This window comes from Megalops cyprinoides, chromosome 21 (genome assembly GCF_013368585.1).
Source record: "Megalops cyprinoides isolate fMegCyp1 chromosome 21, fMegCyp1.pri, whole genome shotgun sequence".
NCBI classification, from domain to species: Eukaryota; Metazoa; Chordata; class Actinopteri; order Elopiformes; family Megalopidae; genus Megalops; species Megalops cyprinoides.
Window position 1 is genome coordinate 11,924,777 of NC_050603.1, and position 20,768 is coordinate 11,945,544.

Genomic DNA, 20,768 nt, shown 5'->3' on the forward strand with positions numbered 1-20,768 from the left:
TATGAATCACAGCTTATAATTATCTAATTGTTTGGGCACTTAAATAAAGGGCACTGTGCCTGCGTTGTGTATAAGTAGAATGAATAGCAAAAAACGTAGCCTATTTTGCATATGAAATCACAACTAGTGTTAAAGTCATTGAATACGAGATTTTGAGAAAAAAAAACTCCCTACGAGCATACTTCCCAGACTCATAGAACATCACTTCGTTTCCAGTACAAAACCTGATGTTATGTAGTGTCTATGACAGTAACCAGCACCATTTAGCCAGAGCAGCACTGAGAAAATACAAAAGACCACATATCCCATAATGCTAATATTTTCCGGTTTGGACATTTTCATATCCGGGTTATTTACTGGCTCATTGACCAATGAGACGCCGCGTTTTATGGCCCGTCGGTAAGCGAGAGTAAAGTTTCCAAAATGGTGCTCGAGAGTACTATGGTCTGGTAAGAAATACACAAATATGTTTAAATGAATACTTTCTTGCCTATAACCTGAAGTCGGCTTAATGCGTTGCGTACTAGTGAACTGTTAGGCGGTCGGGTTTTGTTTGGGGACAAAGGCGCGTTCTTTTGTTGAGAAAATACTGGAGTAATTGAAGAAGCGCCGAGTGGATCGGGGGTGCTGTATTTTCCTGAGTCATTATAGGCAGGCAATCCGTGACAGCCTCGGTATCTGTGCTTGAATGACACTAAAACCGACCGACGACAATGTTCATGTAGTATACAGAGATTTGTAGAAATATTTCGTTATAATCAAGCCTTTTGGATATTAAATTTAAGTGAAATCTACAAAGGTGACCGGACAGCTGGTCGCGTAGCCAGATAGCTAGCTAGCTAGCTAGCTATGACAATCATCAACACTCATTTTTCTGACTAGCGAGCCACCGTTTGCAAACTGTCTGTTTAGAATTGAACTTGCTGACGAATGGAAATGTAACTTCAGAATCATGATGCATTAATGACACCATCACTTCATTTTCTGGCAGTCGGTGTCTTCTGGTTACCTTCCTGTCTAGCAATGTAGCTATATCTTGTCTTGTTACATTTCCGAGAACAGCTAGCTTGCTAACTAGTTCCTTGTTTAAGTTAATGGTTTAGCTAATGGTAAGGGAGTTAGTTGGGTAGCGTAATGTAAGCAAACCAAATCTAACATCAACAATCGCACTACAAAAGTTTTACTTTAATCCCTAAACACTGCTAGCTACCTTGCTATCTTGTTGCTGTTTACATTAGCAATGTACATCCATCAGTGGCCCACAATATACACATCTGGTTGTTTCGTTTTTCGGCCTGAAGTGTGGCTTTTTACCTGTTGTATAAAATCCAGTTATTGTAGGTGTTTTATGTCTGGGGCATCGAATGGATATACCTGGAGTGTGTTTTTCCCTGTCAGACTAAATGTTGATCTCTGTAGCAATCCGTATAATATGCTCAACTATCCTAATCTACTTGGTTTTAATGCTGATTCAATTGCAGGCTATATGTAGGTTTCTGGATTTTTCTTTGTGCTTTAGTTTACCAGCCCCTGCCTAATACTTCAATCGTTATAGAATATTGAAAGGCATTACTGCCGTCGGAACAAAGTTGAATCCATTGGAGTCCGCAGCGATAAAATTACGTGCAATAATTCGAATGAAATGCAGTGTCACAGCTGTCGTGGGCCCGAGTGACGCCCGAATATAGCGTTCTTTGTTCCGTAGGAGATTAAAGAAAAATGGAAAATTGTTTCAACGACTCTTTGTTTACCATTTTCACCCTCATTTCTGTTCCTCAGTGTGGACAACAGTGAATACATGCGCAATGGGGACTTCCTACCCACTAGGCTTCAGGCTCAGCAAGATGCAGTCAACATTGTCTGTCACTCCAAGACCCGCAGCAACCCAGAGAACAACGTGGGGCTCATCACAATGGCCAAGTAAGAATCCCTGTGTACACGTGTCCCAGTCTGTGACAGTGTGAGTGTGGTGGTCCCTGAGTGAGTCCACATGGGTGTCAGTGTCTTTTTCCATTGCAGGTACTAGAGCTGACTTTACTAAGTCTGTGTAGAAAAGAATCAGTATGACAAGCTAAATTGATACAGTTGGTGTTTGCCTTTGACTCTAAGAGAATAGAAGACAAGGGTGATGCATGTGCTTTCACATCACTGTGTCATTCAGTTTAATGGAAACACAGCCATTGTCAGGGTGTATTTCAGAGAGGCAGTCGTCTCGGGCTGGGTCTCATCACCATTCAGATCAGTCAGCAGGGCTCTGAGCTGGAACATGGATGCACTGCCCCAATGAACCTGCCTATGCCAGTCTTGGTTTTTCTCTGCATGCTAGTATACAAAATACTTTGACCCCTTGCATCAGTTTTGATGAAATTAATCCTATGGGCTTTTTGTGTGTGTCTGCGTGTGTGTAAAGTAACTGTGAGGTGCTGACCACACTCACCCCTGACACGGGTCGGATCCTCTCCAAGCTGCACGCTGTCCAGCCCAAGGGCAAGATCAGCTTCTGCACTGGAATTAGAGTGGCCCATGTGAGTCTGCACACAACACCCCACCTTACATGCAGTGCTTCGCATTTAGCGTGACCTGTTCATTTATCAGTTTCTGCACTGACTTCAGGATGGATGAGTGCGAATGTAACACATTGTGCATCATACCTATACTGTTTATTAATGTACAACACTTCTTCCTTCATACGGTTGTGCACTTAGATAGCATTGGCATTTAGCAGATGTCTCTTATCCAGAGCGACTTACATAGGTTACAGTTTTTCACATGTTACTCATTTGAGCAGATGGATATTCACTGAGGCAGTTCTGGGTAAAGTACCTTGCCGAAGGGCACCACAGCAGTGTCCCAGTGGGAAGTCAAACCTACAACCTTTCGGTTACAAGTCCTGCTCTTAACCATTATGCTACACTTCTGCCACACACTGAACAGAGCAGCTGACCTTGTCACCATGTACCTGTCTTCATATACAGGCCTGATGACATGTAACTGTAATATAAACATGTAAAATTTACAATATGTGTTAACATGTGTGTTTTATCTTTCCACTTGTGTCACCAATAAGCTGGCTCTGAAACACAGACAAGGGAAGAATCACAAGATGCGGATCATTGCCTTTGTGGGAAGTCCGGTGGAGGACAACGAGAAGGATGTGAGTGCCTCCGTTTGTCAGTCTGTTCTCCTGCCAGCAAAAGCACAACGCATGCAAACCTGCAAACTCTGAACACTGATAAAGCAGTGCACACTCCATTTTGTTTACTCTTTTCTCTGTCTCCCCCATCTCTTCCCCATAGCTGGTCAAAATGGCCAAGCGGTTGAAGAAAGAGAAAGTCAATGTGGATGTGATCAACTTTGGAGAGGAGGTGAGAATTTGCCTATTAATTTCTCACATACTCAGAACTGTGCACTGAACTGTTCTTCAGTAATGCAGATCTCTGACAAGTGCACAGCCAGAGCAAAGGATTCATTTGCCAAATCCTGATCAGAGATTAGTGCTGCTGAAGGGAGAAAAGAACAACTTGGCTATTCAGAGTGAAAACCTTGTCTTCACCTGGGTCTCACCATCTCTTTCATACTGTGGACCTCTTCTCCCCCAGTCTCTCAATTACACTATCTCCCACTCCCTGTCTAACACTCATCTTCCTGGCCTGTGTGTGTGTGTTCTCCCCCTTGCACAGGAGGTGAACACGGAGAAGCTGACAGCCTTCATCAACACCCTGAATGGGAAGGAGGGGACGGGCTCCCACCTGGTGACGGTACCCCCTGGCCCCAGTCTGGCCGACGCCCTGCTGTCCTCCCCCATCCTGGCCGGCGAAGGGGGCTCCATGCTGGGCCTAGGGGCCAGCGACTTCGAGTTTGGGGTGGACCCCAGCGCTGACCCTGAGCTTGCACTGGTGAGAGGAGGCAGGGGTGACGCTAGAATATCCATTCAATTAGTTGCTCGCTTAAATTGAGTGGATACACTTATGTTCTAATGTGATGGAGGTCGCTCTGGATAGGAGCATCTGCTGAATGCATGTAATGTGATGTAATGTAGAATAAACCCTCAATAACACTGTATCACCACTACATTTTATTGATTGGCATAGCATTTAGTGCTGTCTGCAGCTTTATAAGAGCTATGTGTTACTTTCTTGAAGCATCACAGTTAGCATTACCGTCCTGACTAACCCTGTCCCTCCCAGGCCCTGCGCGTGTCCATGGAGGAGCAGAGACAGCGGCAGGAGGAGGAGGCTCGGAGGGCGGCCGCTGCCTCCGCTGCGGAGGCCGGGATCCCCACTCCCACTGGAGACGGTGAGGGCAGAAGTGACACCCACCTGTCAGTGCCTGAGAGGGAGAAGCAGAAAATCCCTGATCCATAGTCAGGACGCTCATTACTGCCTAAGTGTTCAATAGCCACTTTCCCACTGGGGGTTCTGAGTGGAGTATGCCAAGGCCTGATCATTTCATTAAGACTTTAATGCTGTCTCTTTTGTGTATCGGGATGTTAAGCGGTCTGAGCTGGCAGTGGGAAAGGAACGAAAGCCTCCTGTAGAGCGGCACTGTATGCCCCAGAGAGGACACCTTTTTTTTTTTTTTTTTAGAAAAGGGAGAGTGCTTTGACAGGTGAGCAGGCTGAGCCAGAGAAAGGAAGCCACAGATGAAGTCTTGGACATTGGACTTGTCAGTTGTCAGAGCTGTTTCAAATGCATTTGGCCTACCAGCACCTCCTCGTTTTCGCTGATCCTCTCTGACCTCCAACCTGTGTGTAGAGTCGGAGGAGGCCCTGCTGAAGATGTCTGTGTCGCAGCCGGAGACGGGCACTGCTGTCCTGCCTGATTTCAGCAGCATGACTGAGGATGAGCAGATCGCCTACGCCATGCAGATGTCCCTGCAAGGGGCCGGCGGCGGTAAGTTACCATGACAACTACAGTCACCACACCGGCACACCTACTGATTTGCTATTCCCATCACAGTCGCCATTCACACCTCTAGCCATTCGCCATTTGCAGAGCCTTTTGCAGGACTTGGACTCCCCCCATCACTGCGAGTAATGAATACTGCACAAGGAGCAGCTGTACATCCTACATGCTAACAGGCTGTGCTTTTCTCCCTCCCTCTCTCCATGTCTGCCTCCACCTGACACAGAGTTTGGGGAATCCATACCAATGGACACAGGAGCCCCCATGGACACTGCTGAATCTGCCAAGGTAGGTTGTCTCAACAGTAGGAATCGCTGTGGGGGAAATCGGCTTAGACACGTGAAACCTTTCCAAAACAACCTGTTCTCTTTTCGTCCCCCCTCTGTGTCCTTCTGTTGCCGCACCACCGTCTTCCTCAGGAGGAAGACGACTACGACGTGATGCAGGACCCAGAGTTCCTGCAGAGTGTGTTGGAGAGCTTGCCAGGTGTAGACCCCAATAACGAGGCCATCCGCAATGCCATGGGCTCCCTCGCCTCGCAAACCGGGGCCAAGCCACCCGAGGGCAAGAAGGACGAGGAGAAGAAGAAATGAGGAGCCAGACTACCGGACAGCACACAAGACAAGACTGAGGGACAGAACTAAGACAGGAATGGACGCCAGTAATTAAATGGACAGCAGTGATGGGTGATAAAGAACACAAATCTAGTTAGACAGGCCTTTTTTGACTGTTGGGTGAGCACACACAGTGATACACTTGGACGCATTTAGAGGCACACACACAGACTTTGACAGACAGACTGGTACACTCCCACTCCCACTCACATACACACACACACACACACACACACATATGTGCACTTACAAACACACAACATTGTTTGGATACGACTGACTGACTGCAACACCTCTAACAGTATGTAGACAGATTCTGAAAGATGTATACTAAATAGTTATCCTCTCTCCTCATCTTTTGCTTTGTTTCTTTTTTGTATTGCGAAAAAAGGGCAAAGGTCGGTATGCATGTCTTTTTGAATTCCCACCTCCGGTTCCCTCCTGTTTCTCAGCCTGTTGCCGTTTTAAAGGCCTTTGTACAAAAAAAAAAAAAAATAGAAGACTGTATTAAATGAAATATGTAACATTCACAGTGTGCTTGCCTTATCTCTGGAATAGCAGGAAACATGACCTTAAAATGCCTTGACACAGTTTACTTTAGTAGTAATTGTTGGAATTGTGTTGAGCAGATTTTGAAAAGGCAGACTGGCTGTATATTAGCTATATTGTGGTATACGGTATATATCAAAGCTTTGCCTTGAGTTGTACATTTTTGAGAGTGGTAGGGTTGAACTGAAAACTTTCCGGATAGGTCAGAATTTTTTCATAGGCTTGCCATAATGTAGCAAAATTATCAAAGCAGTATCAACATTGGTATCTTGGTTGATGACTGGGTTCATGATCAGTTGCACTGGATTGGTTTGGAAGAGATTTTCACTGTGAATGAACTATTAAAGTACTTGGGCATCAGCAACACATCTGTACCATGACATAGCTGTAAGCAGCTTCAAACTACTACGTTTGCCTTTAATGACATTTCAAGGACATACCTGTTTGTCTGTTGTGCTTGTATCTGCACTTTTGGGAACAGAAACATAAAAAAATGCACATTTTGGTAGGAATTTGTCTTTTTAATCCCTGTCGAGGCATTATCCTAAAGAAAAAAATAATCAGCGCATTGATTAATTTGCTAAGAAAAGGAAAGCTGTTAAATTGTGATGCACATGTACATAACTTGCAGCCATGCTAGCAAATTACTTAAAAATATTAGATTAGCTACAAGGCTTGTTATGCACAAGATGGAATGCAAATAGTACCACAAGTCAGAACTAATCCTGTTCAACAGGTTTCCTGGCATATTTATTTTGGCTGCATTTATCTCAGTCCTCTTGGGTCTGAAGAACATCAGAGAATGCAAACCTAGTGATGTGGGTCTGCAAATACAAGTGAAGTTGTTCATGTTGTCTTATGGTTTTCAAAAGAAAGTGCACCTGTCTCTCCAAAAAGCTACAGAAATCTGCTTGTCATCTCACCACAGTCTGACTTGGAACATGTGTTTGTGGTTTGTGTAATTGCACATGTGGTGTTTGCCTTCTCCCTAATACTGACCCATTCACTCAATGTCAAGCCCTTAACCTTATCCCCACCCTGAATCTATCTACAAATCAACCCTTAACCCTTAATGCAAGTATAAGTTCTGCATGGTAGTTGCTTGCAGTTGCATACTATTTACATATGTAACTGCAGTGTAGCAACTTAAGTACACATATGCTTAAGTGCAATCATCTTTTCTCAATTTATATAGAACATTTAATATGTCAAATATTAATACTTCACTTGGTCAACAGAAAAACTGCAAGGGGAAAATTTCTGTGACAGCATAGACTAATATAGCAAGACCAAATCAAATGCTCCTCAAATGTATGCTCTCAAGCAAAAAAATTCTGACAAATGGTTCTTATGAAAGTTTCTGTACTCTGAGTCTTAACCAGTGATACCACCATATCTATCACAGTCCTTTTCCATTGTCATGATATAATGCAGTATAGCAGTGACAGAAGGGTTGTTTTGCATGGAGAGATGTTAATAGGAAGGATCATATATGTGTAATATAATTTTTCCTACTGTTGGCTTTTGGCTTGTGATTTCATATCACAAATCACAATTATTGTAAGTACTCAAAGCCTTAGTTCATTTTATTTGCTTACTTCATTTTAACTGCCTGTGCAAACCGTTGCGAAGAAATCAATACATACAGTAACAGTAGTAAAGTATGATTTACATTTACATTTACATTTATTCATTTGGCAGATTTGGCATGATTTGTTTTGAAAAAGAAAAGAAGAACAGTAATAGCCAAAATGACAAGTTTTGTTTACCTCAATGTGTTATTGTAACAATGTTCTGAAAGAAATGAATGGGTTTTCTCTCATGAATGGAAATGCCAAAGGGCCACGTAACGTGAAAGTCGTCAGGAAACGAGCAGATCTGCTCAGTTTGTGTGAGGATATGTCGCCCAAACTGTTTAACATAACTTGGCATTGCGATATCAGTACTTTTAATGGCAGACCTATTCTCGCAACTGTTTGTACTGACCAACAGAGCATTTGATGTAAATAATAGAAATTAGAGAGTTAAAACGTCGTTCGTAAGTGAAACTCGGTGTTTTCATTAGTGGAAAGCAAGATAGGAAACACACTGCTCTGATTGGTCCTTTCATGTCACATGTTTTATTGGCCAATCATAAGTCGGTGCGCCCTGCGTGCGAAGAGAAAAGAAACTTGTGCGTAAAACGTAAGGTCTGGAAAGAAGCATGGACGTCCACCAAATAAAGAAACGTATATTTTACGAACACAAACCTCAAAATAGAGTTAAATGAGCTCAGAATAAATAATATACACATAAAAAATCCATAATAAATTTGTGTTCCCACATTTTATCTATTATAAAACTAGATTGTGGCAGTGTCTGACAGGACCTGCGCTTGTCAGGTGACGGGAAACTGGCGCAGTAACGAGTAAGGAAAGTCGGGAATCTCAGAGCCAGGTAAACAAATGAAACATTTCTCGCAGAAAGTACATGTAAGATCGTAGTTCAGTGCTGGGGATTGCACATTAGAAAGCGTAGAAAAATATACTTCCAATATTTGTCATATCTCCTGGATTTCATCTGGAAGGACCCGAAATGGCCGTAGTTTAAATGACCCCTCGCAGTGGCCAGGGCTCAGAAAGAGGCTAGCCTCAACGTTATGCAGAGGACGCTTAAAATAAACTTAAAGGCGAGACGTTTGTGTTTTTGATTAACAAAAAGTTGAGATGTGTGTAATGTCCATAGTCTTCACTCTTGGAGGTAGTTAACAGAACTCAGCGATCTAGCTAGCTGATTTTACTCAGACCAACGTCTGTGCCACAATTCTATGCAAAGCGTAGGTAAGCAATCTAGTTATCTGTCGTTAGCCATCGAAAGTTTTTTGTCGTTTCTCTGTTTCAGAGCAGTTAAACTAGCTAGCTAGCTAGCTACCTTGGATGATTTTAATTTAGCATGGAGCTGGACCTACCTAGTTGGATGCAACGAGCAAGTTAGATAAATGTGTGTCGATGAATGCTGGCGTGTTAGCTAAGTGGTTTCAACTGTTTTGTGTTTTCACATGTAGCAAGCTAGCTTGTCGGTGACACGGATTGCAACATGGCGCTAGCTAGCAAGCTATGAAAGTAGCAGGTGGCTTTGAAACGTAAGACGCAGCTAACTTCGATAGTCTAGCTAGCTGTTGGCGAGTGGCTAGATTAGCACTTGACCCAGGCTAGCTGGCTAACTTGCCGTTGGGAGAACTGAAAGACTACCGTAAACGTAAATGCTTAGCTGTCGGCTAAGCGGAAGGGGGTCACGGTGCCAGAGTAGCATGTTGCAGCTTCAGTGCTGCATAATCTTTTTACGATTGGACATCTTACCATGTGCTCCGAAAGTAGCCAGTAGACGCCTGTGGTTGTAGCTAAGTCATAGTAGCTGGCTTTACCTCTACACGTTATTTATCATTTGAAGGCATTAGGTTGATCAGTTTGCGTGAAATACTGATTCCCTCGCCAGTTGTAGCTAGGTAACAATAGCTACCCTGCTAGTAAATTAGCTGCCTGTGAAGTTAGCAGAGGATAGGAATAGTACGTTTTTTTTATTTTCAATCTTGACTAAACATTTATAATGCATTGACATACTTAGATGTCCGCAACAGAGGGAGTGCAGTCCGTGTGAATGAATGAATGTATTGATCAGGTTATGTGCGAAATACCTTGTGTCTAACTCATTCGGGTCTAGTTGGAATGGTAACGACATTAGCATTATCTACTTTCGCTATTGGTATAACAGACTGCAGCTCAGATCTGGGTGACATTTGGACAAAAAAGAGAAGTTAGTTACAGTGAGGAAATGAAAGCTCCATATTTCTTCAGCTGATCGATGGGCTTTTTTGATTTGGCAGTCAAATTAGGTCCCTTGTCAACTGGCGTGTTTTGTATTCAGTAACTCATGCTTTCATGACATTTTTCCGTTGCTTGACAAAACAGCAGTGGATTTTTTTTAGTGTTGCCTGTTTGGGGAATTGTTCTAAGATAGTTCTCTGAATAACCCACACACAAACTCTGTCATCTGTCATCTTTCATCTTTGTCGGTGTCCGTCTGCCCCCGTTTTCCTGATTGGTGGTCCAGCCGTTTTCTGTCCATTTTCCGGGTATGGGGGACATGAAGACCCCAGATTTCGACGACCTGTTGGCTGCGTTTGACATTCCTGACATCGATGCCAAAGAAGCCATACAGTCTGCCCCAGAGGATGTGGAGGGTCACCACGGCGGGGCTGGGGGCACCCTGGGGAAGCCAGCTGACGGCGGGGCGGCAGTGGGCGGGGGCCCATCTCTCAGACCCCCGAGCCCTCCAGACCCGCAGACCCTGCCCCTCTCTTCCCAGAGTGACCCCTCCATCGTCAGTGTGATCGTGAAGAACCGAGTGCGCCCGGAGGCGGAGACGGAGGCCGACAAGGACGGAGCAAACTGCGGGGTGGGGGCCGGTGTAGCCGGCGGGGGAGGCGGGGTCCTCATGGCCTCCCGCCTAGGCCCCAGACTGCCAGGATTGGTCACGGCGGAGCCGCTCAACCAATCGATCAACGGCTTCGGAGCTACTGCCGCCTCCGTCGATCCGGCGCTGCGCCAGAGCCAGGCTCCGTCCAACGGGGAACTGTGGCCGCCATGCTCCCCGAAAACCGCCATGGAGGGGGGAGGGGGCGCCGTGGGGTCGGCCAAACCCGGCAAACAGTGCGGGAACCTCTTCAACAGACTCAAGCCCCTGATGGCGCAGACTCCAGGGGACCCCTTGGGGAAAGCCCGCAAAATGCTTCTGCAGCAGCACCAGAGCGCGCCAGACAGGATCGACGAAGCCAAAGCTCCCAGCTCGGCTTTTGCCCACTCGTCCTCCGCTGTTGCTTCCTCTATCATTCCTGGAGTGTCGGTCGGGATACCATCCCCGTTCTTCCCCCCTTCCAAGCCCGTGCTCCCCCCGTCCTCCACCCCCCCGTCCTCTCTCAGTCCCCACCTCTCACACCCCGGGACACTCTCCTCACCCCCTTTGCCCGCCTCTCAGCCATTTAACGGCACCCAGAGGGTGGGGGCTGCAGGATCCGTGGGGTTCCGTCGCCTAGATTCGGAGGACGAGGACTCCGAGCCGGACCTTGGGAGTCCTTTGGTTATCCAGGAGAGCCCCGACTCGCCCGTGTGCATCCCTCCCAAACTTCCCCACCGTCATCGGTCGCCCTCAGAAGTCTTCAGCTCTCCTGTGCCTCAGCCCACTCCCCCAGCAGCTGGTTACAGCAAGCCAGGGGAAACCATCACTAGCCCCGTTTCACCCTCGCCGCCCTCCTCCCCCCGTGCCCCCCAGGGCTGGCTCCCCTCCCCTCCCACTGCCCCCGGTGTGAGCCCCACACCTGAGGAGCGTAACCCGGAGCACGTCATCGAGGAGCGGGACTCACCCGAGAGCCCGGAGCCAGAAACTCCAAACTGTGCGGTGTCCACCACCTCCATGCCCACCGCCTCTAAAAGAAGCTCCAGTCCTGCCGTGTCATCTGCCATAATGCCCTCTGCTCTCCACAAGGTTAAACAGGAGAAACAGGAGAAACAGGAGGTAGAGGAGGAGGAGGAGGAGGAGGAGGAGGAGGAAATGGAGGGTGTGAAAGAAAAGGGGGATGAGGAGGCCATGGAGAGCAAGGCAAGTGGGCTGGCTAGTGGCAAACCTAGCACAGAAACCGCAGAATTGCAGGGTGGAAGTATGAAAGAAGTGAAGGTGGAGGAAGGGGGAGGTGGGAGGGAAGGAGGAGAGGATGCTGTTGGGGGTAAGCTGTCTGCCCTGGGTGCCGTCTCCTCAGCTGACACGGGCACCGCAGCTTCCCGGCCTCTCAAAGTCAGGATCAAGACCATCAAAACCCCCACCGGAAATATCACCAGGACGGTGACACGGGTGGCAGCCAAAGGGGCGGGGTCTGCCACAGGCAAAGGTTCTGACTCTGCAAAAGCTCAGGCGGGGAGCCGTAAGGTGGCCAGCAGGCCCAGGAGGGTGGACACCTCGTCCGGGCGGGCGCCCGGCTCCCAGCAGCAGACCGTCAAAAGCGCTATCCTGCCCGTATCCACCCTGCAGGATGCCAGCAGCGCCATGCTCGCGGCTGCCAGCAAGGCCCAGAACAAGATGGCGGCCGCCTCGTCCGAGAAGGCCAAGGTGTCCGCCACGGCCGTCAGCATCACGAAAACCGCTGCCCTGCCGTCCGTCAACACCTCCTCCTCCCTCAAATTCGCCACGGGTGTCAACGCGCGTCCGACGGGGCAGAAGGCGGCGAACGGGGGCGCGGTCCTTGGCCAGCAGGTCTCCAAGCCAGCCTCCATCGTGAACAGCACGGGCGCGGTCATCTCCCGCAGCCAGTCCAGCCTGGTGGAGGCCTTCAACAAGATCCTCAACAGCAAGAACCTGCTGCCCAGCTATCGGCCTGACCTCTCCACTCCCCCGCCGGCCGAGTGGAGCCTCCCGCTGCCCGCCAACGGCTACCGCTGCCTGGAGTGCGGGGACGCCTTCGCCCTGGAGCGCAGCCTGGCCCGCCACTACGACCGGCGCTCGCTGCGCATCGAGGTCACCTGCAACCACTGCGCCAAGCGGCTGGCCTTCTTCAACAAGTGCAGCCTGCTGCTGCACGCCCGCGAGCACAAGGAGCGCGGCCTGGTCATGCAGTGCTCCCACCTCGTCATGCGGCCCGTCTCCATCGAGCAGATGATTGGCCAGCAGGACGCCACGCCCATCGGTGAGAGGCCCCCCTCAGGTCGTACGCGCTCATTTCACTTCCTGTAGCTCACCGCGGTCAAAGCGTGTTATGTCGTTTCTATTATGACACGTCTGTTTTTTGTTTCTGCCGCATCACTGAATTGATGTTCTTTTTAAAAGGAAGACTAGCCTTGTCTGTATTTTTTTGTTTTGTTCTCCATATGGTGTGTGATGATTTTAAATCTTGGCCCATATTCAAGAACAGAGTTCATACTTTTTAAATATCTCCCTGTGTAGTTAGCTTTTTATGGCTCTTTGGACATATGTTCCTCATGGCTGTCAAATGCTAACACACCTCCTACTTTCCCCATGCCTGTCTCAGGCATGCTGTCCCCCTCCCTTCCCTCTCCTTCTATTTCGTCGCCCTCCGCCACACCCTTAGCGACAGTGGCCCCTGTTACTTCCAGCCCAGCCAAGGAGGGCTCCCCGGCCCAGCCAAGCCCGGCCCGAAAGGCTCCCGAAAGCCCCCAGGCGGTGCTGCCCCTGCCCTGCAAGAAAGGGGAGGTGCTGCAGTACCATAACTTCAAGTGTCCCGAGTGCTACGCCCAGTTTGGGGGCAAGGCGGAGCTGGTGGCACACTTCCAGGAGATCAAAGCTGCTTCCAACACTGTGAGTCGGAGGGTGTAAACTGCATTTACACCACGTAGATGCAGTCATGTGATACCTCCGTTGCCTGCATTTACACTGCAAGGTTATGATCAAGAGTCCCTGTTGTGGTGTGCACTTGTGCAGGCATACGTTTGCAACTCTGGTTATTGAATGATTATTGAATATGAATGTGCACAAGTGACATCCTGACCTTCATGCATTAACATGTAAATAAACTGTGTGTACATTTTTTTAAAAAATTCAGTCATGATGATGAATGGGATCAAGTAGATAATTTGACTTATCATAATAATAGCATTATGTGTTGTACTTTTAAATGCCATTTCATTACATAATAATATAACCTTGCTAGTAGTTTTCTTGTACTCCTTGTGTGTACTTTTTGTGTACTCCCTGATACAACTTCATGATCAAATATATGCATCTAGTTGCATATACATTTTAGCTGCTGGCATTTTTATATATGTGTCTGATTGAGCAGTAGCGAGGTTTTTGCCGAGTGATTGGAGGTGGTGGTTCCCGTGTCTAAGGCTGTGAGTGACCGCGCTCCTCTCCCTGCCGCAGACCTGCATGCTGTGCTCTCCGCCCATGATGCTGCCCAACTCCTGCAGCACGGCCGCGCACCAGCGCATCCACAAGCACCGCTCGCCCCACGTGTGCCCCGAGTGCGGCGGCATCGCCCGCCAGGCCCACTTCCAGACCCACCTGGACGAGGCCTGCCTGCACTTCGCCCGCCGCATCGGCTACAGGTGAGGAGCGGGGGCGGGACCTAACGTGCGTTGCAGGACCCCGCGTGGAGTGCATTACATTATATTACATTTAGCAGACGCTCTTTTCCAGAGCAACTTCCAGCACAAAAGAACACAAGTGTATCCATTCAAGTTGAAATGGAAGAAAATGCATGTTGATGTCCATAAAACAAAGAGAAAGAGAGTATTTTTTGTTGTTTTTCCTTAACATGCAGGAAGAAGTGAGCCTTGCATAATATTAGATGATATTTTTGCTGTCAGGAAATGTGATTAAGTGCCGATCTCACTGTAGTCAACATTTACACAGAAAGAAGTGGGAAGAGAGTTCAAAGCTACTAATGCATACACCAGGTGGATCAAATAGCTGTGGCAAATACGGCTACTAAGTATGGAGTCATACCTAGAAGTTGTGTGTACTTTGCCATACCTCCTTTGCCTACTGCCATATCTGCTTGTCTGTAGATTGTTCTGGTCCTGTGTGTCACAGGTTCTAGGTGGAATTGCCTGATTGTGAGACTGGAAAAATGGCAGGACCACGGTAAAAAAGTAGCTAGTTACTGCCTTCTCTGACCACTGTCTCGATTTGTCACTCGTCCAGGTGTTCCAGTTGCCAGGTGGTTTTCGGTGGTCTGAACTCCATCAAGTCGCACATCCAGACAGCTCACTGCGAGGTCTTCCACAAGTGCCCTAGCTGTCCCATGGCCTTCAAATCTGCCCCCAGTGCCCAGGGCCACATCAGCACCCAGCACCCCAACCTCAGCGCCCCACAGGCCAAGTACGTCTCACATTCTGAGGACGGCATGTACAGTGGACACTGAAACGTTGCTGTTTTTCTGAATTTGTCTTCTTTTTTTAAAGAAGGGAGAGGCTTTCCTTGAAAGATCTTAGAAATTGTCACAGGCTCATAGTGAGGTTTTACATGTGGTAGACTGCTACAGTGTTATATTTCCTGTATAAACCTTGCCATTCGGATCCTGCTTGCCCTCTGTTATTGGTACATTTATTGATGTGTAAATATCATGTAAGCTGTGCCGTTCTGGGAATATGACAATCGCGATATCTGTTTCTTCAGGATGATCTACAAGTGTGTGATGTGTGACACGGTTTTTACCCAGAAGCCCCTGCTCTATATCCATTTTGACACTCACCTGGCTAAACAGAAGGTGCACGTCTTCAAGTGTCCTGACTGCACCAAACTCTACGCGCAGAAAAGTTCCATGATGGAGCACATCAAGGTCTGTGGTGAATAATTATTATGCTTGAGAAGGGTTTTTAGTACCGTTGGTTGTTCTGTACTACAGATCATTAAAGGAATTTAGACAGTTTCAAATCCACTTTTTGTAACATTTTGCCTTTTTGTGTTGCCCTGTCATCGTTACACAAATGAATGGGGTGTCAACAAAGGCATACATCAACCTTTGTGTTGGCCTTAACAAGGTGTCTAACAGTGTCACCTTGTATTAAGTTCTGCATCAAGTACATGTCTTGGTTAATCATGCAGAGGTAGGTGATGCTACATCTCGCCCTTTCTCTTATCCAGTGGTTTTTATTTGTGTCACTGCCTGAACTACTTTCTTTCTCCTCCCCCCGCGTTTCCTCCTCAGACGGCTCACAGGGGGCTGTCAGTCAAACAGGAGGCCCCCGCCTCTAGCCCCGCCCCCCACGGGGCTCCCCCGTCCTCCCTGCCGAAATCCAAGTCCTCTGCCAAGGCCGAGAGCTCCGACGGTGAGGACTGGGGCGGGGAGCAGGAGGAGGACGAGGAGGAGGACGGGGAAGACGGGGACGGGGAGGCGGGAGAGGACGACCCCGACGAGGCGGCCAGCTCGCCGGAGTCGGGGCTGACCGGCTTGCAGCAGGAAGTCCCCTCAGAGTGGAGCTGCCGACAGTGTCACGCGCGCTTCGCTGAGAGGGACGGCTACATCTCCCACATGAGGAAGGAGCACGGCAAGGTCACTGCTCCGCACAGACACGTCTATGCAAAAGATACTGTCTGAGCAAAATTTGACCCTGTCCCTAACTACAGCCCCAACCCCTGCTCCAACAGCAGGGTTCTGTGCTCAGAAGTCCTTGAAAAGTATTTTCAACCTTGAAAGTTAAGAAAAATGCACAGAACAAACTTAGATATCTCACCGACCTACAGTAGTGTAGTTCGTATCTTAAAATACTCTGCTTTTTCTGTTACAGCAAGTGAAACACATCTACTTCCCTTGTATTCTTTAGCATGGCATCAGATGGAAGTCATGCATAGAAAAGGTTGCCATATTTGGACAGATTTCCCTCTGTCGCCTGTAGCCAGCACCAATTGCTCAGAGTATGGCGGAGACAGTTCATAGCGCTGGTACTGTTGGCAGAGCTGAGGAATGGGAGTGCAGTATCAGCTGTTGTATAAATATAGCGGAAGACTTTGTCAAGATGACAGCAGAAATGGTTTACATCTTGTTAATATTATGCATGGCTCCTATTGGATAGCAGTGAAGGTGGCAAAAATGGGTGGTGACCTACCATGAGTGTAAATCTAATATATTGGACCAAGCTGTTGTCAGGCAGAGTTATTTATAGCCGGAGGTACTGTGAACAGATACTCCTCTGTAATGTGTTGAGAATTGCTGCTCTGTGCAAGTCAAGTGGCGTGACTGTCAATCTGTGTTAAGCAGAGCACGGATTAATCGCTGCGCTGTAGATCATGAAGAGTCTACAGCTCTTCAAATGCAAACAGATTTAATGTGCATAGAACACAATACCCACGTAACAGAGTTCAGGCCTGTGAGAAGGGCTGTGCTGTACAAATTCTGAAGCTTGGCAGTCTGATCCATTCCATCCCCACTGACATCTTCATGTTGCTGCAGGGTTTCATGCATGTTTAGGTTGGTTACAGAGTGACCTGTGTGGCCCGAGCAGCGGGAAAATCCATAACCTTCACAACCATGTGGTACGACTTCCCAACAAAAGACAGTTACCTCAGCACAGGGAACACACAAAAGGCTTGGGAAGAGGAGCTAAACATTTGGCGGTATTGTTAGGTGTACATATTTAACAGTCACGTAACATTTTTTTTTTCCCCCATTGTTTCCCTGTGTCGTACCCAGTCGGTGAAGAAGTTCCCGTGCCGCCTGTGCGAGCGCTCCTTCTGCTCCGCCCCCAGCCTGCGCCGCCACGTGCGGGTCAACCACGAGGGCATCAAGAGGGTGTTCCACTGCCCGTGAGTGACCCCGCCCCTCCCTCACTCTGACAGCACCGCCTCTGTGATTGACCACCTCATCCTAACAGTTAGACCTGACTGTCTCCTGTCGCTTAGTGTGAGCGCAGAGCAACTGTTTGATGCTAAAGCAATTACTCCCATTTAACTTGAATGGATACACTTATGTTCTGTTGTGCTGGAGGTCACTTTGGATAAGAGCGTCTGCTAAATGCATGTAGTGCAATGTAATGTAATGTGAAAGATGGGTATCCATCCAGTAATTCATCCGTACCTGGAAGTGACCTTTTTTTTCTGCACTGCTGGAGAGAACTGTCTCAGCAAATGCATGACATTCTTAGAGTGTGTCTGTAGTGGTGTAGCAACAGCGAGGTACTGTGAGCGTGTTGTGCGTTTCCTGGGTGAGACTTTCTCAGACAGAGCTGCTGTTTAACACTGTGGAGCGGGCCGCTTGCTCTGGTGCTCGCTGACGGAGGCTGTCGCCGTGTCCCTGCGCAGGTACTGCACCGAAGGAAAGCGCAACTTCAGCAGCCGGCTTATCCTGGAGAAGCACGTGCGGGTGCGGCACGGGGTCCACCCCCGAGACCTGGGAGCGCGGCAAGCCCGAGACGGCCAGGTCAGTGCCCCTCCCCACGCCCGGAGCCACCACGCCAACAGCTCCTCTCAGGCACGTTTAGTGCAGGTCTGAACAGCATCTAGAAAAGCTTGTACGTGTACGTTGACATAGGATTGAACAGAGCAGCTGTGTAAAACTGTAGCCCTCATCCTGAATTCAGTTCACTTCCTCAAGTCCAGGAAGGTCACGATTCTGCAGCTTTTTAGATCTGTTTAAATTCAAACTAATTTGATTCAGTTAAGATAAGAGATTTTGGAATGGGGTTGTTGAGAACCTTGGAGTAAACTCATACAGACCCTTAGGCCCTGGAGGGCAGGGTTGGGTAGCCCTAGCTCAGTAATATGACCGGTGCTCTGTCTAACTGCAGCCTGTCTTTTCGCCCTCCGACAGAACCCAGCGCAGTCACGAAAGCGCGTGGCCCCGGGGCGGCTCCTGGAGGAGGGGGTCGGCAGCTCCTCTGAGGTGGAGGGCAACGGCGGGATGAGCGGCCCAGGGGGCGGAGCCATGGAAGAGGAAGAGGAGGGCGTGGCAGGGAGCGGGGAGGCCGAGGAGGGCTGCGATGGGGGCAGCCCGGCAAAGAGGCCGCGGCCGTCGGCGCCGCCGCCCGAGGACACGGCCTTCCGCTGCGCACCCTGCGGCTTCTCCACCGAGGACCGGCAGGAGTTCCTGCAGCACATCCCGCAGCACCGTGCCGACGCCAGCGTCCTGCAGTGCAACCACTGCGGCGCCTGCTTCACCTCCGCCAGCTCGCTCAGCCGCCACCGCTTCATCACCCACCGCGTGCGCGACGCCCCCGACCCCGCCCCTGGCTCCGCGCCCGACCCCGCCCCCACCCCCGCCCCCGCCGACGTCGCCCCGCCTTCCGCCTCCTCGCCGGACTCCCCCTCACCCCCGCAGCTGGGCGAGGATGCCGAGGGCCGCGTGGGCTGCAGGGTGTGCGGCCGGCGCTTCGAAAAGGTCTCCGACCTCAACACGCACTTCCGGACTCACGGCATGGCCTTCATCACCGCCCACAAGACAGACAGGCCCGTGTAGACCGAGAGAGAAGGTCCTTCACTTTCAGCTGGTAATCAACTGCCGGAAGGGGGAAAGGGGAGAGTCAGAATGGAGGGGAGATGCAGGGGAAAGTGCACATTTTCAGCTTGGAAGGGGGCTTGCCTAATGCAGTTCTCACCCGTAGCTGAATAGCGGTAGAATTACAGAGGCTAGGGACAACATAGGGTGTGCAAGTTTCTCTAACCTTTAGTCCCGCCCCCCATCCACCATCCATCATGTTTTCTGTGTGTCAGATCTTGCCCTCGGTTAGACTGTAATCACTCATCAGTCATTACTGTAGCGGAAGGGCAGAGACGAGACCGATGACCCCTCACCGCCGCTGCCGGCTGGACACAGCAGAGCCCAGCCGCATGCTCTACTGCACAACATACTGAGCGTGTCAGGAGGGTGCTGAACACTGAGGCCTATTCCGCCTGCTTTACCATCAGTATCACAGGTGAAATCTGTCTCTCCTGCGTGGTCCTCAGTGCCTGTTGTGGTTATGGGTCTCCTCCGCAATCACAATCTCTTCCATCAGCATTCCTTCTCAGTGTCTGGACCTCTCCCATCCCCACCACTGGCTGTTCTTGTGTGTCTCATCCACATTCCTGTGTTTCTCAGTCTCTCCGCTCCCCTGCAACACATTACACTCCCTTTCTCTGTCTTTTTCTTTGCCTTGCAATACATCATTCTTAGCCCTGCTCTTTGATTTTTACTTTTTCTCTCTCTATTTCGTATGGTACCAGACACCCAAACCGTGCAGGTAATGTCTTTATAACGTTACTGCAAACGGTGTGTCTTTCACTGTACGTCTAAAGTGGCCTCTGCCTTTGGCCTGGCCCGTGAACAAACTGTGTCACTACTCCAGTCGAATGTGACCCTGTCTGACTCAATCAGCTGTTCGGTTGATAGGAGGAATGTGCAAAAGATTCAAATTTACTCTTGTAATTAGAGGTAGCTAAAGCAAAAAAGGAAGTTCTTTAGGGGATGTAAACACTGCTTTTTAACTGTTTTTATAACAAATAATTTTATAATATGATTATTTATTAAAATGTCAGACTACTTCTGACTGTCTTTTTATTTTGCCAGTTCTTCTACACGTTTAAACAAAGCCTAGTTATTGTGAACCTGAATTGGTCTGCCAAGCCAGTCTTTTTCTTTCGTTTGGCATTTTACTGTTTTGACAAAGCTGAGAAACCGTTTTGCCATTTGAGATATGTCACATCTACTTTCACTTTTAGTGCTGTAATTTCCAGATGGTAGTAAATTTGGAAAGTTAAACCAAACAGATAAGCAGTTACATTTCTGTGAGCAATGTCAGGCAGCCAAAACCGTTACATGAAATTGAGAAGCTGTGGAAAGTATATGGCTTTTTCAGCTTCATCAGACTTAACACTGTTGAGCACAAGGTAAATTCATGTCACTGAAGCATGTGTTGAATGACATTGTGTTTCCCTGTGCTTATACCAGCATTTGTATATACATACACGAACAGTGCTAGAGGGTTTTTGTTTAATGGCAGTGTTGGTAAGTATAGTATTTGTACTCAATGTCATTTTCTTCCAGCATTTTGAAAGCAAAGGGAGTGAGGTTAGGAAGGGTCTTGTAATTTTTTAGCTGGGTTTGTAATTGTACATTGTAACAAAAAGCATTAAATGTGTGCAAAGGGATGCCATGCCTGTATGTAATAACTGTGTACAAAAATTAACAATGTTGTCTTTGATATCATTTTCTATCTTCTCTAGACACACAGTCCATGCTTGA

At 48.4% G+C, this 20,768-nt stretch overlaps 2 protein-coding genes and 1 non-coding gene across 3 annotated transcripts; all 3 read left to right on the forward strand.

Annotated features, from left to right (window-relative positions):
• Positions 1–383: 383 nt before the first annotated feature.
• psmd4a (proteasome 26S subunit, non-ATPase 4a) lies at positions 384–6,038 on the forward strand. The gene is made up of 10 exons (XM_036515648.1): positions 384–449; positions 1,780–1,920; positions 2,411–2,525; positions 3,068–3,154; positions 3,297–3,365; positions 3,681–3,896; positions 4,188–4,296; positions 4,755–4,892; positions 5,131–5,192; positions 5,324–6,038. Exons 1-10 carry the CDS (start codon positions 424–426, stop codon positions 5,495–5,497), a joined length of 1,137 nt encoding a protein of 378 aa, XP_036371541.1. The 5' UTR covers positions 384–423; the 3' UTR covers positions 5,498–6,038.
• A 2,429-nt stretch (positions 6,039–8,467) lies between these two features.
• On the forward strand, positions 8,468–19,516 carry znf687b (zinc finger protein 687b). The gene is made up of 11 exons (XM_036515602.1): positions 8,468–8,503; positions 10,157–11,660; positions 11,811–12,779; positions 13,122–13,408; positions 13,973–14,157; positions 14,756–14,932; positions 15,230–15,392; positions 15,762–16,106; positions 17,244–17,356; positions 17,852–17,969; positions 18,360–19,516. The coding sequence occupies exons 2-11, from the start codon at positions 10,181–10,183 to the stop codon at positions 19,002–19,004; spliced, it is 4,482 nt and encodes a 1,493-aa protein (XP_036371495.1). The 5' UTR covers positions 8,468–8,503; positions 10,157–10,180; the 3' UTR covers positions 19,005–19,516.
• Positions 15,507–15,641, forward strand: LOC118769319. Its single transcript, XR_005004489.1, has one exon. It is a non-coding gene; the product is annotated as a small nucleolar RNA SNORA13 (small nucleolar RNA).
• Positions 19,517–20,768: the final 1,252 nt, after the last annotated feature.

Bases quoted from the DNA above. Each gene is read 5' to 3' on its own strand.
- znf687b (XM_036515602.1), top strand. From the start codon at position 10,181: ATGGGGGACATGAAGACCCCAGATTTCGACGACCTGTTGGCTGCGTTT. The intron at 11,661-11,810 runs GTGTGAAAGAAA...GGGAAGGAGGAG, and splicing joins GGAGGAGGAGGAAATGGAGG to AGGATGCTGTTGGGGGTAAG. The intron at 13,409-13,972 runs GTGAGTCGGAGG...TCCCTGCCGCAG, and splicing joins TCAAAGCTGCTTCCAACACT to ACCTGCATGCTGTGCTCTCC.
- psmd4a (XM_036515648.1), top strand. From the start codon at position 424: ATGGTGCTCGAGAGTACTATGGTCTG. The intron at 450-1,779 runs GTAAGAAATACA...TCTGTTCCTCAG, and splicing joins CTCGAGAGTACTATGGTCTG to TGTGGACAACAGTGAATACA. The intron at 5,193-5,323 runs GTAGGTTGTCTC...CGTCTTCCTCAG, and splicing joins ACACTGCTGAATCTGCCAAG to GAGGAAGACGACTACGACGT.